Below are 18,036 nucleotides of genomic sequence, written 5' to 3'. Positions count from 1 at the left end.
ACAGTCCTGCTTTCAAACATATCTATAATGTTGGTTTTTTAAAAAAAGTTTCCTTAAAGCAAACAAGTCAAAAAGTTAAAATATGATAAAGCTGGCAGTAGGTTCAAGGTCTTTGTTACAGTATTTTCTGTTAAGTTTCCTATGCTATTTTTAAAAAGATGGTATTGCTAGAGCAGGTGATACACAATATTTTTTGAAAAAATGGATCTTTCTTTTTGTTTGTTTGTTTTTTTGAGACAGAGTCTTGCTCTGTCGCCCAGATTGGAGTACAGTAGCACGATCTCAGCTCACTGCAAGCTCTGCCTCCCGGGCGCACGCCATTCTCCTACCTCAGCCTCCTGAGTAGCTGGGACTACAGGCACCCGCCACCATGCCTGGCTAATTTTTTGTATTTTTAGTAGAGACGGGGTTTCACTGTGTTAGCCAGGATGGTCTCCATCTCCTGACCTTGTGATCTGCCCGCCTGGGCCTACCAAAGTGCTAGGATTACAGGCGTGAGCCACCGCGCCCGGCCGGATCTTTTAATATATAAAGTAAAAGTCTTATTTTAAAAACAGCACTTATAAAAATAAATATTTTTTAATTGCGCACATTTTTCTATAAAGCTGTTGCAATATTTATCAAAGAGTTAAAATCTGAATCAGTCCCTTTAAGTCTTTTTTAGAATCAAACAGCCATTACCTAATAAATTAGCAAAATTTACATTAAAAGTTATAAAACACAATGCTGGTGGAGTGTGGTAAAAAGGAAAGTATTGTTGATATTTTCAATATTTACAATTATGTATTAACTGTCTTAAAATACTGATAATTTTTGGTTAGTAACTAGTAATTCAATTACTAAGAATCTATTTTAAATACAGAGGGAAAAGATCTAAGTTCATTTTTATAAATGGAAAAAATGAAAACCATGTGCTCCACAAGAGAGTAAATTCTATACAACTGATGAAAGATAATACAGAGTAAATACCATTTCAGTGGCTACATAAATAATGTGGAAATGTTTATGCTACATACATTAGGGGAACAAAGCAAGAATAAAAACTCTAAGATAGCAATTGCTTTAAAAATATAACAATATAAAATACTAGCAGGAAATATCTTTAAAATAGTTTTAAAACAAGCACCTGTGGAAATTCATCTTCATCTGAGCTGTGAAAGTCATATTGCTTAATGTCACTCTTATTGATCACAGGCAATGTCTCTGGAGTGGGTTGCTGAGATGTTATCAAAGCCTCTGCTTTAGGCTTCTTTGGGTACTTCTTCTTTTGACGAACCACATCAGAAGCCTCTTCTTTCAAAGACAAATGATGAGGGTGCTGTTTACATGACGATTTTTCCCCCAAAAGGAAGAAATAAAAATCATTTTAGAAATCATGAAAAACTATACTGCTCTTTGAAAAACATACATTTTTACCCAGGAGGTGATTTTATTATTTTTAATATGCAAAAATTATTCTGTGTTCATAAATTGAAACATGTTTTACTTTCTGCAACTTATGATGAAAAATAATTATGGTATTTAAATTTGCTTTTTACATTATTATTACTACTTTAAACTATGTGAGGAATTTTTTGGATTGCTCTATTATGTAATCCAGTATTTAAAAGGTATTTAAATTCAATTTTTATTTAAATCTGCTGCACTGATAAAAATTAATCACTATTTTTATTTTTAAGTTTCTTCAACTGGATCATGAGTTTATTGTCATTTCTACACTTAGATCCAATTTTTTAAAATGTCTGTTCTATGGATGTAAATCTTTTGAGAAAAATAAGCTTAACTAGGAAAAAAAACCCCTCACTTTTTAGAATGTATAATTACTGCAGCAACCGAACAGTAACTGTTCTGAAGTCCCGCAGGCTTCTGTGGAGGTTCCTGAGAGGCCATCTGGCAAAGACACTCACTGAAGGGGTAGTGCCCCTACCTCCCCTCAACAGAGCAGCTCTGTTACTGTTTTAACATACTGGCATTCCTTTTAATAAAAAGGGATCTGCCACTTTAAAAGTTGGAAAAGACTGTTCCAAGCACCAAGGTACAAACTACAAAACTTATACTTTTCCACATCTAGTCCAGATGTTAACTACTTCAGGGTCAAAAACAGTACACACAATAAAAATATTGTTTGAAAGGCAAATTATATTTAGTGAGATATAAAATTTTTCATATAATGGGCATAACTATTACATCAAAAACAAAGCCCCAACTTTCAGAAACTTCCCACATTTTAAAGTGGAATACGTGACAAAGTAAATATAGTTAACCATGTGTAATGGAGTAGGACAACAATGGATGCAACCAAATTCCTAAAGTTAGTATTTAGGAAGGCTGAGTATTTATTCATAGAGGAAGTCTAAAATGAGAATCAATATCTAATAAAGGCTGATTCTGTCAGTAATTATGGGTTAAGATTTTCATACTGCAATGCTTAACAATCACATACCTAGGAAAAGCACTGATTAACACAAAATGGATTTTTAAAAGTAACTTACAAAATGACATTTGCATTGATAACTTTTTTGGCTATAGAGGCAAGTGAGATTTAGAGAGAATCAGGATGGTGGGCTAGATGCCTGTGATTAATAAGAAAGAACTTTAGTGTTTGAATTGACATGAGCTGAATGAAGGAGTCTTCCTGCTCCACACTCTTTCTTGACCTTTAAGAATGAATCCATGAAAAATGAGAACTGTGTACATTTTTAAAAGATGAATTTTCCACAAACACCCTAGGTCATTTAAAAAATTTTGCTACAGAGTAAGGCTCTATTGTCTAGAAGCTTCAGTCAATACCTGTTTCTTACTTAAATCTATGCTCCTTAAAATTAAAAGCTTTATTAGTTTTCATATTTCCCAATTAAATACTTTAATTAATGTACCAAGTGAGGACCGAATAAATATAGTTATCTAGTCCAAGTGACTAAAATAACTACTGAGTCTGGCTCTTTTATTAGGAAGAAACTGTGACCCAGAAATTACAGGACTTTCTCAAAGTCACTCAAGATAGATAACAATTGATAAATGCTGGCTCTGGAAATGATGATGACAATAAGAAGAATTTTCAATAGTCTCAATGAAGAAAGTTTTAATTTGAGGTTTTGATTCCTTCCATTACAATGCAAGGTTTGCTAAGGCTAGTGATAATAACTAGACTCTAATTACCTTTATTCTCTAGGGAGGCAGATAGCATATTGAAAGTGACGGACTATTTGACCTGAATTCAAACCTTGAATCTGCCACCTACTAGCTATTATCTAGAAATCACACAGACGCAACAACTACCTCTAAGGGTTGTTATGAGGATTAATTGATCAGTATGTATATAAATACTCCTAGCAAAGTGCTTGGCTCATGGTAAGAACTAAAGTCATGTTAATTACTTTTTCCTTACTCAAACCATATAAGACAACAGCAGAAATCAATAATTATCTGATCAACATTACCATACATGCTTCTTCCCAGACAATATTCACCTTAGTTTTACATTCTTGAACTTTGTGATGATTTCCATTATGAAGAGTTGCTGGAGTGGCATATAACTCTTTTTCTGATCTATTGATTTTCACTTCATTAAGGATTTCACCACCATAGTCTCCCAAATGGTATCTTGAAAAAGTAACAACATATAAGAAAACATTGCCTAGTTTAACAATAAAGAAGTGATACCTCAATTAATTGGAAGTCACCTAGTCAAAAAGAGCTAACAATCAAATTACTTTTAAAAGATAAAATTTACAGGAATAAAGAAACAGGGATTTTGTAAAAACAAAACAAACCAAAAAAACTGAAAAAATGCCTAAGGTACACAGCAAACAAATTTCTTACATATATTATATAATCAAGCACTAAGAAATGTTTAGAATGCTTACTTCAGGAATCACACAAAATTCTGTTTTCATTCAGTCTATTTCATTTTGTAGGAAAATATACTATATTAGAGAACACATTTCTAAAAGGAGTTGAAACAAAAAATGTCTACCTACTCAGAAAATAAAATCAATACTCATTTCCCTCAGATTTTACTTAATAGAAACTTTAATACGGAGAAGTAAACAAGATGATCACTAGAGTTCTTTTCTAAATAAAATTCAATGATTCTGCCAAAACAAAATTAAGTATAGGATCTACAGTATACACAAAACTCTACCAAAATCTGTAATCCAAATTGATAACTTAATCTATAAAAAGAAAAACTAGTAACCACAAATCTTTAAAAACTATAAATTCTTACAGAATCAATATCAACTGTCATAAAGTTTAACCTGATCCCCCCTAAAAATCTTTTGGTTCATTTTGCCCATCATTTGGTAAAGTTGTCATTTTACTGTTTTAACAGGCGCAATGTTACCTTTTCTCCACAACTTCTAAGGTTAAGTGCAATAATTCTCGTTTTGTTTTCTCTCTTCTCTTAATCATTTCCAAAATTGTTATGGCTCTACTAAATTCTCGTCTCAGTTTCAACATCTTTTCATACGAGGCTTCATCATTCTTACGATTCTATTAAAAATAATAATTTTAGAAGAATAAACAACCCAGTTATCTACATTTCCGGCTTTATTCAATAAATTCTTATCAGACCTGAATTCATCCTATAAAAGTAAAATGTTAAAAAAAATCATCTGAACAGCAACCTATGTAAGATAACCTCTATCTATTTAACTCTGAAAATATAAGTACAAGCAAGTATCTCTCGATAAATACTCAGAGAAAAAATGTTGCCAGCTGTCGAAAAGGTAGAATGGCATAAGGAGATAATTTCAACGTAAACAAACAAAAAATATTCACCTGAAACAAAATCTGTTATTGGAAAATGTAGTGCATTCAGCGTGTAGGAAAGTATTTTCCAATGACAGAGAGGAACAGTTCTATCCAGATCAAGGTAACAGTCAAAATGAGTCCCCCCATACATTCATCCATCCATCACCAGCTCTGTACCTGGGGGCTGGATGGTATGATACTCTGTACTACTATGTGAACATGAACAATGACCAGTAAAGCTTCACTTCAGAAACTCAGAAAACTGGAAGTAGGATAACAACCATTTGAAGAAATCGGATTGTCATTTTTCAATATAATGTAACACCCCACTGCTGAGTAGAAAAGAAATTTAGCAAAAATACTGAATTTCAGAACACTATTAGCTTTTCAACTAATTATTATACAAAGTGAAAGCCCTGCTACATAACTAGAAAAGGCTCACTTGTAATTAGCGGCATCTATTTGTATATAAAATTATTACTAACGTAAACTATTTTGTTAAATCAAACATCCACAGATTTCTCACTTTACTATTAGGCATGGAACTATTTGTTTAAAAGTAGACCACTACCACCCCTCCAATCTATGCCAGAGTGAACTGTACTTAAGCAATCATTCATTCCTTGAGTTAATAATTCGAAATGACATTAGAAAAAACCTAAAGAATATCAGAGGTTTCATATTGGAGGATTATAAAAGAGAAAATAACAATTGAGAAAAAGTCAAAGTTATACTGTTTTTCTTTTGTGTATAATTTCCTGCATTTGAAAAATAATAGTCATATGTTAAAAATAACCTATACTAGGTCCCATTATGGTACTCCACATCGAATATTAAAAATAAGTCATCCTTTCGTGTAATTAAAAAAAATTCATCTTTTTCTCCTTCATTACTATGACAAAAGGTAAAATCTAAAGCATATGTTTAAGCATTTTTTTTAAATAGGCAGCAATAATACCTTTCAATTAAATAAATCAGTATTATCAACAGTAACTATTAAAGTGCCTATACTGTGCAGGGTATTGCACATGTCCCTTACCCTCAAAAGGCTTAGAATCTAGTAAGGATGACAGACAGAAAACAGATATACAGAATCGTAAGGCAGATAATAATACGAGGTTACACACCAGCTGGCAGCTGAGTAATACTCAAAAGTGCACCAGAACCTTTTATACAGCTCCCCTCTTCAGTAAGTGTACCTCATTGACTTCTCTTCTATCCTGTCTTACTCGTATCTTGTTTTGCATTTGTGTGTGTGTGTGTGTGTGTGTGTGTGTGTATGTGTGTGTGAGACAGTCTCACTCTATTGCCCAGGCTGGAGTGCAGTGGCGTGATCTCAGCTAACTGCAACCTCTGCCTCCCAGGTTCAAGCGATTCTCTTGCCTCAGCCTCCCTCCTCCCTCAGCCTCAGTAGCTGGGATTACATGAATCCACCACCATGCTCAGCTACTTCTTATATTTTTAGAAGAGACAGGGTTTCATCATGTTGAGCAGTCTGGTCTCAAACTCCTGACCTCAAATGATCCGCCCACCTTGGCCTCCCAAAGTGCTGGGATTACAGGCATGAGCCTCTGCTCCCAGCCTCTGTTCTCTTTATGCCCAAATAATCACCGTTCCTAACTTTCCTTTCCCCAGTCTTGACCTTTAAAAGAAACAAACAAACACACAAAGAAAAACCAAAAACCCTTTTTGTTTTGAAATAGTTTCAGACTTAGAAAGTTACAAAAACAGTATAAAGAATTCTCATATATCTTCATCCAGATTCTCTAAAGGTTAATGTTTTACATTTGCTTTATCTCTCTATATGTGTATACATATAAATGTATGAATAGAAACACACACATCTAGAAAGTATCAGCAGCACTATTTTTGAAAAATTTCAAGAGAATCTGAAGATATAAAATGCCCCTTTATCCCTATATACTTTAATATATATTTTCAAAAAAAATGATATTCACATATAACCACAGTACAATTATTAAACTCTGGAAATTAACATTAATATAATCTTATTACTTAATTTCTTTATACATATAAACTTTATTCATATTTCAACAATTGTCCCACTAATGTGCTTTACAGCAAAAAAATACAGTTACTGTTATAAGGACATCAGTAAGATAACAACTTTTATTATAAGAATACATTTTTTGGCCAGGCGCAGTGGCTCACGCCTGTAATCCCAGCACTCTGGAAGGCCAAGACGGTTGGATCACCTGAGGTCAGGAATTCGAGACCAGCCTGGCCAACATGGTAAAACCCAGTCTCTACTAAAAATACAAAAATTAGCTGGGTGTGGTGACAGGCGCCTATAATCCCAGCTACCCGGGAGGCTGAGGCAGGATAATTGCTTGATCCCAGGAGGCAGAGGTTGCAGTGAGCAGACAATGGGCCACTGCACTCCAGCCTGGACGACAAGAGCAAGACTCCGTCTTAAACATAATAATAATAACAACAACAACAACAACAATAACAATAATAAATTTTTTCCTGGTCTAGGATCTGACTCCATATTAAAAACCACATTTGGTTGTCATGTTTCTTTAATCTTCTGTAATTTAATCTCCTTATCTTTGTCTTTTGTATCTTTCAGTGATTACGATCTTAGTATTTTCAAAGACTAGAGACTATGTTGTAGAATATTCCTCAATTTGGGTTTCATTAATGTTTTTCCATGATTAAACTCAGGTTATGTATTTTTGGTACAACTACCACAAAAGTGGTATTGTATCCCTCTCATATCAGGAGGTCAAAGATACTATTTGTTCCATTACCGCTGATACTAACTTCGATTCCCTGATTAAGATGGCATCTCCCAGGTTGCCCTAGTCAAATACTATTTTTCCCCTTTAAATTAACAAGTATGTTAGGCCGGGCACAGTGGCTCATGCCTGCAATCCCAGCATTTTGGGAGGCTGAGGCAGGCAGATCACTTGAGGTCAGGAGTTCAATACCAGCCTGGCCAACATAGTGAAACCCCGTCTCTACGAAAAATACAAAAATTACCCGGGTGTGGTGGCAAGTGCCTGTAATCCCAGCTACTTGGGAGGCTGAGGTAGGGGAATCACTTGAACCCAGGAGGCAGAGGTTGCAGTGGGACGAGATTGTGCCACTGCATTCCAGCCTGGGCAACAGAACAAGACTTCATCTCAAAAAATTAATTAATTAATTAACAAGTATGCTGTAGGACTACAGAAACACTATTTAATCATCAAACTTCCCCCCTTAAGTTTAATAACCATTAATTCTAACTTTTGCCTGAAACAATTATCTATATTATTATGGTGGTTGCCAAATATTGATACTGTAATTCCATCATTCTTCCAACATTTACAGGTTTGGAAATCTACTGTAAGGAAATGCTGTCTATTCATTCATCCATACCCACCCACTCACCCACATCAGTATGGACTCATGGGTTACTGTAAGGGGTGGAATCCATTACTTTCATAATCTATTTTGATGCTCAAACTTTCCCAGCTCTTATCAGTGGAGTCCCCTTTCAAGCTGGCTCCTGCATCCTTCTGGCATGGCTCCAATGTTCTTCAATCATATTCTTATTTTCTCGTATAACAAAATGTGTGTTCCAGGCTTATCTTTGTATTTTCCCAGCCCTAGACCTGGGATAATTTTCCTAAGGAGCCCTAGTTCCCTTTAATGAAAAACAGATTTATTTTATTTTATACAGTATTTTATTATATTATTTTACTTTATTTTATATATTTTATTATTTTTGAGACAGAGTTTCGCTCTTGTTGCCCAGGCTGGAGTGCAATGGTGTAATTTTGGCTCACTGCAACTTGTCTCCTGGGTTCAAGCGATTCTCCTGCCTCAGCCTCCTGAGTAGCTGGGATTACAGGTGTGCGCCACCACACCGGGCTAATTTTGTATTTTTAGTAGAGATGAGGTTTCTCCATGTTGGTCAGGCTGGTCTTGAACTCTCGACCTCAGGTGATCCGCCCGCCTCAGCCTCTGAAAGTGCTGGGATTACAGGCGTGAACCACCATGCCCAGCCAAAAAACAGTATTTAAAATCAACATCTACATGCTAGGCATGCCCATTTCTACTGGGTGTCACTGCTTCCAGGGACTCTCGGTGAACAGAACTAGGAAACATGTATGTAATATGTGTATGTACATATACGCACAGATCTATATCTATTTTGAACTATATCAGTATTAAAAATCACAAGTTCATATCAACATTTTTTCCTATCCTTCTAAGATGGCCCTCTTCCCTGTATCCAAATCCGCTTGCCCCCTTTACTCCTTCTCACAACCATCTCTGCTCAGGGCCATCTCCTTTCTCCCTAATACAGTTACATATTACAGTTCTGTACTTGCTGCCAAATCTCTAGGGAAGTGATTCTCAAATTGTTACACTACAGAATAAACTGTACATCTTTTCACGACCAAGGATGATTCACAGGTGACTGTTATATAGTGCAGCTAGAACTGACAACCACTACCCTGGGAATTTCCTCTCTTAACTATCTTACTTCTTCTGGGCCTTACAAAGGGAGGACAGAAGGCACAGACACTAAGAGTTGAATCTATGTGGTTAAATATATTAAATGTATATGCTGATCCAGGATTTCCCAATCGGTGCATTCAGACATGCTGGTGCCTTAAGACTATCTCATTTAAGAATGCCCCCAAGTATTCACATGCTCCTTAATTAAATATCGGTTCAGCGACTTAAAATTAAATTCTAGACAGCCAAATATTTCAGAAGACCTTTTACTGCCCTTTGCATCAACTACACAAGTGTTTCTGAGTTTGTAGAAACAGAAAACAGAGATCCTTTGTTAGTTGTCTTCATTTTTGCATACCCCAATGCTTGCCACCTCCTGAACACCTAGGGAGTAATCATTATTTGAGTGCTTTCCCATGTTTCTCGTTTCAAAACACATAAACATTTCTAACTAGCAACGGTGAGCATGATAGGGAATCGTCTTTGGTCTTACCACTGAAAACAAAAGGAATAAAAAGTAAAGAGCATCAGAAAAGAAAATGTACCTCTTTGCAGAGGAAAATGGAAAAACAAACAAGAGAAAGGGTAGGAATCAGAGTGTCAGGAAAACCTGTATTAGTGACCACAAAATAAAGAAATGCCTAAACACAAGAACCAGTTACTAGCAATTCTCTAATGGTAAGAACAAAAGAAGAATAAAACATATTTTAACATTCAAAAAATATTGTCAATATGCCAATTAATACTGCTAATCTTAAGTATTCCATACCTATTCACTAAAGGAAGTCCAATAATAGTTTTCCTTCAAAAGGCATTGCTAACGGTCTGTTTTGCAATATATCTGAAATTAATTACAGTCATGCATTGCTTACTGACACAGATAAGATTTGAGGGGTTGGATGTGGTGGCTCATGCCTGTAATCCCAGCACTTTGGGAGGCCAAGGTGGGAGGACAGCTTGAGCCCAAGAGTTCAAGACCAGTCTGGGCAATACAGTGTGATCCAGTCTCTTAAACAAATAAATGAACAAAGATCTGAGAAATGTGTTGTTAGGCAATTTCTTTGTTACACAAATGTCAGTGTACTTACATAAACCTAGAAGGTGTAGCCTACTGCTGCCAGGCTACAAACCTGTACAGCGTGTTACTGTACTGAATACTGTAGACAACTCTGACATAAGGTAGGTACTTGTGTATCTAACATATCTAAACATAGAAAAGGTACAGTAAAAATACAGTATTATAATCTTAGGGGATCACCATCATATATGCAGTCCATCAGTGACCGAAATGTTATACAACACATGACTGTATACTGCTTTCAAAAAGCGATTCATAGTTCAGGTTTTTCTAATGATTTAGATAAACCTCTCTTTCCTCATGTCCAATAGTCCACATTTATAAAGTCTTACCGTATTTATGAACTTATCTCATTTCAGTCTTAGAAAAGTAAAATATTACAGATTCCCTTAGCTAAGAACCAGAATGCCAAATTAAAAACTCAAGTCTGGGTCAGGGAATGTCATCTACACTTGGGAAATCCATCCTCTAATGTTTAAAAAAAATCACATCCTCAAGAATTATAGAAATTCTGGTTATTAACCAGGAAGAGAGTTTCTCCTAAAATACACTATCCTTGGCAGCTGTCATGCTTCACAGCTGTTACATTATTAACAGCTGACAAGGACAAGCTTTCAATGTTAGGAGAATCCACAGAAAATGCTTTGGCTTCCATTATAATTCATTATTTTACATTTATATGTTCCTGATACTTATGTGTGGGGTTACTATTAATCATGAGAAATGGAAGACAGTGAATACGCCTTTAGAATAGTGCTTTCCTCTATACCATATCATTTAACAGTATGAGATCCTGTTTCTCTTACTTAAAATTCTGCTTTATACTGCTTCTGAAAGCCAGATGGGAACAAGCTCATCAATTTGAAATCTAACACAACTGACAACTCAGAAAAGGAGAAAGATTCCACTGCTACCTTTGACTGTTTGCAGAACAGGGTTGAAAATGAACCCTTCTCTACTTCCCACGACCCTATAGTAGCCAGAGGCAGCAAGGTCCATTTTCACTTGGAAGAACTACAATATGGTTTCCAAGGAACTGTAAGGTCTCAAGTGAGCAACAAGGAATAGTAGTATTATTTCAAGTTACAGCTTCCCAAACACAGCAGATCTGTGATAGAGTATTTAGTTTACTGAAGAGCTCAAAACTTCCAAGGTGCATAAGGACACAAAATTCCTCATATCACTTTAACTGCAAGCATAAAATGGTATGATCAATACCTTTATAAAAGGCATAGGTAGCAGATAAACAGCATAAACAACTGACCAATAGAAGCTACTGAAAAGTAGGATTTCTTGTGGTGGGCCAGTGGCGCAAAGGATAATGCGTCTGACCACGGGTCAGACGAAAAGTAGTATTTCTTATAGAAGGTCATCAATGCCATTAGCTCCCATTATGTTCAAATTATTCAAGTTACTAGAAAAAAAAAAAAAACTATTGATCTTAAATACTATTAAGCTACCTTCAATGAAACCTAATTTGCACATTACCTTTCGAGTTTGCATTTTCTCTGTTCTTCTCCGAAAGGCAACATAAGGGTCATTGTTGGTAGAGCCATCTCTTTTCTCTTGTTTTATCTGAGGAATGAGGGATGGCCCCCTGCAGTTTTTACGTTTTCTCACCCAGTAGTCGTATACAGCTTTAATAAGGTAATCATCTTCGTTTAGCAGCAGTTTTGCTTCTTGAAGTGTTACAAGCTAAATGAAAAATACAAAATGTCATTGGTTACAATGTTTGCAAAAAGAAATAAAAGTTAGATTATGGCTGTAGAAAAAAATGTGACCAGTTCGAATAACTACAAACAGATAATATTATGGTAGGTGAAGACACAATTCAATTCAACTTAATGAAGGAATCATTAATTTGGAGATTTATCTAAAAATTAGTATTTTTCCCTGAGAGGTAGTGAGTTGTATCACTGAAAATACTTAAGAAGGCCGGATTAATGATATTTTGGAAGACTATAATAAATTTATCCCTCAGGTAAGTCTTGGACTAGAAGACATCCAAGATCCTTCAAAATTCTGATATTATACACATTTGAGGATCTATCAGTTTTCAAGTCTACTAGCTTGTTTGTTTTCCTATAGAAAGTAGAAGGTATGGGGGTTTCTTTTTATGTGCCTCCAAAATAAAAGATGAATATTCTCGAATATATTGCAACTTACTATAATATATCTCTTTTGGAATTGATTATAAAAACAAACTTAGCATGTTTCCAGAAGTTTCAACATTATGCAATTTTGAATTCTTTGTACCAGTGACATATAAAATAATTCCTCTATCCAAGTGTTAAGTACTAGAAAATCCTTATTCTTAACACATTCTGCTAATGACAATGTCATCTCCTGGGACAGTGGCCCTAGGACGGTTCCCTTAGGAGCTCTAATGCTGGTATTTCAGGGACCTACCTCTTTTTCAATGCAGCCAGCATAATGCTGACACATCTCAAATTAAGGCTGTAAACATTTGCTTGGTCACATTTGTTGCCTTGCACCTTGAGATCAGATAAGATAATCGGCTTTAGTAGGATGGAATGGGGGTTACACATATCCATTTACAGCAAACATTAGAAAAAGACCATGCCATTTCAGGGCTGGGAAGTCTCGCTGAAGTGATGCTATCCCAATCTTTTTACTTGTATTATTTTAGAGATGAAGGCTCATTTTCAGAAGCTGAGATACTTCCCAAGAAATGTTTCCCTAGTACTTGGAAATGAAGAGAAAATTTATCTCATTGAAATTATAAGATCAATACAAAAATTGACCTGTAAGTTGTATGAAGTCTATTGAAGAAGTCAAAATTCACCAAATAAATTTCTCATAATTTCTTGTGTTGGTATAACTTCATGGAATAAAGGCACTGATCACTGGACTTCAAGTGCTATGATGACGATTTCTAGAATTAATTAGTCAGTTTCTTACTGTAATTTGTCTGCCCAGTTTGACCACAGGAAGAGAATACAATGACAATGTCAACTTAAGTATTCTAGTCCATGTCACAATACATTGAATGCATTAAAATAGTAAGTGGCCATTCTATGGTTACCCAATGTCTTAGTAGAGGTAGCTTAACTACATTTGAGAGGCTGCATTTGGTCCTTAAAGTGGATAGCCAGAGTCTGGAAAATAAGACCACACTCATAAGAACCAGTATTTCCAAACATCCACCTTTAAGTGGATAACTTTCTACTGTTAGCTGGAGTTCTCCAGAATGGTGATGTCAACCCCAGTCTACAACAACAGTGGTAGAATAAGAACAGAGCTTTCTAGATCTAATAAAATTCTACCTTGTGCTGACAGCATCACAGGCAGTTCTCATGTGTTCTGGAGGCCAAGGGAAACAATTCTGTGATGTGTTACATGTGCTTCGGCTTCTTGATCATTTCATCTTTGATAAAATTTTGTTATCCTCACTATTAAATCAAGAGCTTAAAGTAACCTCAGAATGGGGAGAAGGATAAGAGCTCTTTCCACCAATCAGCAGAACAGTAATGAGTTTCTTATATAACAGTACTCAGGTTAACACTGCTTCCTATGCTCCTGCATGGTATGTTGAAATTAAAACACCTGCTCAGATTTCTTTCTCTGGTGCTTCTTGCTCCAGCTTACAATGTGTATTGCCGTGTTGTTAAAAGCCCTCTTTATATCACAAGTAACAAGAATTCAACACACACTTTACAGTTAAACATTCTGATATTTCTTTCCAGTGTTAACTATTTTTTCAGTTCACTGCTGTATGTTGTTATACAGCAAGACTCTATTTTATGAGTAATCTTGGTTTTAATAATTCTGCAAAAATTATCTTTAGCTACTCTGAGGCAACTAGTATCACTGTATCTCTATTGTGGGTACAGCATCAATGTGAGTGGGGAAGAGCTACTTGTCACATATTATTATGTCACATGATTAAAAATCTGCGAAATCACAACCTCACTATTTTTATACAGTACAAAAAAAGTTCTGTCATTTAGCACCAGATGCAGTGGCATGCAACTGTAGTCCTAGCTACTCGGGAGAGTCACTTAAGCTCAGGAGTTCAAGTCCGGTCTGGGCAGCATACTGAGAACCCCTACTTCTAAAAAAATTAAAAATAAAAATGTTCCATCATTTAGCATGTACTTCACTCACTAAAAAGCAGTAGAAACCAGCTACTTAACTGGCAAAAGGGTCTGGTAAATTTATTATTTCCAAGATAGCTCTGAGTTGATTTACATTATTTACTTATTATAGGGATGGGGAGATTAAAAAAAAGTATCCTACCATATAGGCTTTTCTTCTAGACGGCTACTAGCTCTGTGAGGACAAGGACCACTTAGTTTGTTAATCAACAAAATCTGTAGTCTAGCAATTTCAATAAATATATTTTGAATACATAAATGAAGTATACGTAAAAATTAATGTATTTTAATTTATGAAACATTGAGTTAAGCAGTAATTTAATTTACAAAACAGTCAACTAGGAAGTTATTAAAAATTATCATCAGCCCATTAATGGGTTAAAGAATGTGTGAAAGATAAGGGAAAAAACTTTAAGATGAATTTGCTACCTAAAGAAACTCATGACATGGCAATAAAGGTAAGACAAACACAAAATTAGTAAGAGAACAACGTGAGAACTTTGGAATTGAGCATTACTATAATAAGATACAGGGCAGAGCAGGACAAATTTCCATCTGGGACTGCCTATATTGTGTTCAGGGTTGATAAGTAAACACCTCTTTGCTACACAAGTTTTACTTTACACTCTTCAAGAATGAATGACCACAGCTCAAAACCAACACAGTGAAATTATAATATGATTCTAAATAGATAATACTGGAAACATCTTATTTATCAAATGACCCCTAATTTACACAATGCCACAAAATTACGGCAAGCCAATCTGAAATGAAAACATCAGCATTCAATGAAATCAAAATATACATAGTTACACATTTTAAGTATTCTGCATAAATTAAATTAAGGCAAAAACATTATCTTCTTCAAAGACCCAGAAAATGGAAAAGGTCTTCAGACTACAACAACAAAGACTGGTAGAGTTATAAAGTTCTCCTGTCTTCCGGTAAGTGCTCAAACATAAATCATGTGCTACTTTTTTTTAAAGGGACATATGTCTACATCAAAAAAGAAAATAGCTGTGTAAATTCTAAGACTGCTAATGCTATACAGCTAAATAAAATACTTTTCTCTCCCACAGAAGGGTGATACTAATCCATTAAAACACTTACGATCTTCATGCTTGAGATGACTATTTTAGAAGGATTTATCAATTCATTTCTTCCTCTAAATTTTCCACTATAGTTTTCTGATTCTCAACAGTGCTAACCCACATTGAACCACAAATAGAGTAAGGAAATTAGAATGATAAAATGATCACACAAAAAAAGATCTCTTCAATTCCATGAATAACCTTCTAAGGTCTTAAAAACTGTCAAGAATTCTATTAATCTGCCGTTTAGGAGACAATTCTAACTACATACTGATAGACCGCTAATGCTGAAACTAACCTCTGCAGTCATAGGAATGACCCCCCTGATCTTTTCATAATACAAAGTTAAAACAAATCTGAATAAGACAACACTTTAAATGAGATGAAATGGAAGACATAAATTCAAATTACTTTTATAATCTGACTGCTCATTAACTTTATATAACGTAATTATAAAATACATGTACACATACATTGGAGCATGGTGTGGTAGTTTTAAAATTTGTGTGATGGGGTTCACTGGAACTGCTTCAAAAGATCTAGACCAAATTTCATTTTTAATATACAAATACTTCAACATCATAGTAAAGAACATATCCATTTCAACACGCTACATACTAATTAAAAAATACAGGAGGCACCCTCTCCCATGTAAAAATGTACTTGTTCCTAGTGCACATGAGAACCACATTTTCCTAAATGCCACACTGATTTGGTGCATCTGCTTGTGGTCTGCCCCAGCCACAGCATAATCAATAATGCAGTATCAAGTAAACAACTAAAATTCTGCATGATGAAAAAAAACTGATGATGTGATTATTATATTGAGTTTTAGGCGCTTTTAATTTGAATTTTGTAAGTACAATGAAGGTTGAGAACATGTATCAGTCAAAGTTTCTATTTGCAAGCAACAGATGGAATTTATTTACAAGATACTGGATAGTTCTACATCTTCAGAAGTATTGGTGAATCAGGCTTGGAAGCCATAATGCCTAAAACCAGGCCACAGAACTGATCTAGTAGGGAAACCTCTGCCGCTGGTACTATGAACACCACCAGCACGAGGACTATAGCTGGAACAGCAAATAAGACTATGGTCTTAGTAAACATGTAGTCTATATCCCAAGGTGATAATTTTACTAAAAACTATTAGAAATATAGGACCTGGCATTACAGACAGAAGGAACAACGTAGAGCCATAAAAGGCATGGTACATTAGAGGACCAGAAAGCAGTTCAGCATGGCTGGAATCAGGAGGTACGGATTTCACTTTATAGACAGTGGAAGCTATTGAAGTTTTTCTTTTTTTAAGAAGATGAATTTTTAATAAAATAGCTGGTGGCAGAATAGCAGTGGTCCAGGTGAAAAATAATAAAAATAAGGGAACAGGGTACAGGCAACAAATACAGGTTGGGCAGCTCTAATCTATAAATCTGAAACGTTCCAAAATCCATTTTTCTTGAGTCCCAACATGATGCTACAAGTGTAAAATTCCACACCTGACATTATTTGACAGGTCACAATCAAAATGCAATCAAAACTTTCTTTCATGCACAAAATTATTTAAAATATTGTAAAAAGAATTACCTTTAGATTGTGTGTATAAAGTATATATGAAACATACATAAATTTCATGTTTAGAGTTGGGTTCCATCCCCAAATCTCATTATATACCTGTAAATATTCCAAAATGTGAAATAATCTAAAACCCAAAACATTTCTGGTCCTAAACATTTTGGATAAGGTATACTCAACCTGCGTAACATTGTGGAACAAAAAACTGGTTTGATTTAGTGATGTTTGGGATGATTTTAAAGAAGTCAGCACTAAAGTGCAAACTGGCCAACTAGATGGAAGACGAAAATGATATCATTAATTAAGAAAGAGAGTATATTAGTCTGTTCTTGCACTGCTATAAAGAACTACCTAAGACTGGGTAATTTATAAAGAAGAGAGGTTTAATTGGCTTATAGTGCTGCAGGCTGTACAGGCTGTGGAGGCCTCAAGAAACTTACAGTCATGGTGGAAGGCGAAGGGCAAGCACGCACGTCTTATGTGGTGGGAGCAGAAGAAAGAGAAGGGGGAGGTGCTACACACTTTTAAACATTCTTGTGAGAACAAGTTTGTGAAACAATCTTGTGAATTGGTCTTGTGAAACAATCTTGTGAGAACTCACTATCATGACAACAGCAAGGAGAAAACCCACTCTCATGATCCAATCACCTCCAGTAGGCCCTCCACAAACACTGGAGATCATAATTTGACATGGTATTTGAGCAGGGACACAAATCTAAACCATATCAGAGAGCAAAACTGGGGGAGGCAAAGGAGGTCTGGAAATGTTAAATTTTAAATACTTGCTCAGGTGGAAAGGTTCCACTAGAAATCCAGCTCTGGAGCTTGGTAGGTACAGGTATGGATTTGGGAACCAGCAAAAAACTGTTAGCAGCTTAAGATAAATGAAAAAATGCAGGGGACAGATAACAAATGAAATATCAACATTGAAGATAAAGAGGAGATG

General features: G+C 35.3%; 1 protein-coding gene across 3 annotated transcripts in view; it reads right to left on the bottom strand.

The window, feature by feature from the left end:
• The window catches only part of LOC105492696 (enhancer of polycomb homolog 2), a 142,472-nt gene that overhangs the window by 21,887 nt on the left and 102,549 nt on the right, over positions 1 to 18,036 (bottom strand). For 2 of the 3 annotated variants that reach the window (XM_011759929.3, XM_011759931.3), the window contains 4 exons: positions 11,795 to 12,001; positions 4,346 to 4,494; positions 3,471 to 3,603; positions 1,127 to 1,318 (listed from right to left, as the gene is read on the bottom strand). In XM_011759929.3, the coding sequence (XP_011758231.1) occupies positions 1,127 to 1,318; positions 3,471 to 3,603; positions 4,346 to 4,494; positions 11,795 to 12,001 (681 nt within the window). The remainder of the gene's footprint in view (positions 1 to 1,126; positions 1,319 to 3,470; positions 3,604 to 4,345; positions 4,495 to 11,794; positions 12,002 to 18,036) is intronic. The other variant, XM_011759930.3, reaches the window with a different exon arrangement.

Source organism: Macaca nemestrina, chromosome 11, assembly GCF_043159975.1.
Source record: "Macaca nemestrina isolate mMacNem1 chromosome 11, mMacNem.hap1, whole genome shotgun sequence".
NCBI lineage: Eukaryota > Metazoa > Chordata > Mammalia > Primates > Cercopithecidae > Macaca > Macaca nemestrina.
Note: the sequence above shows the minus strand (reverse complement) of the source record. Positions and strands in the feature narration are given on the sequence as shown.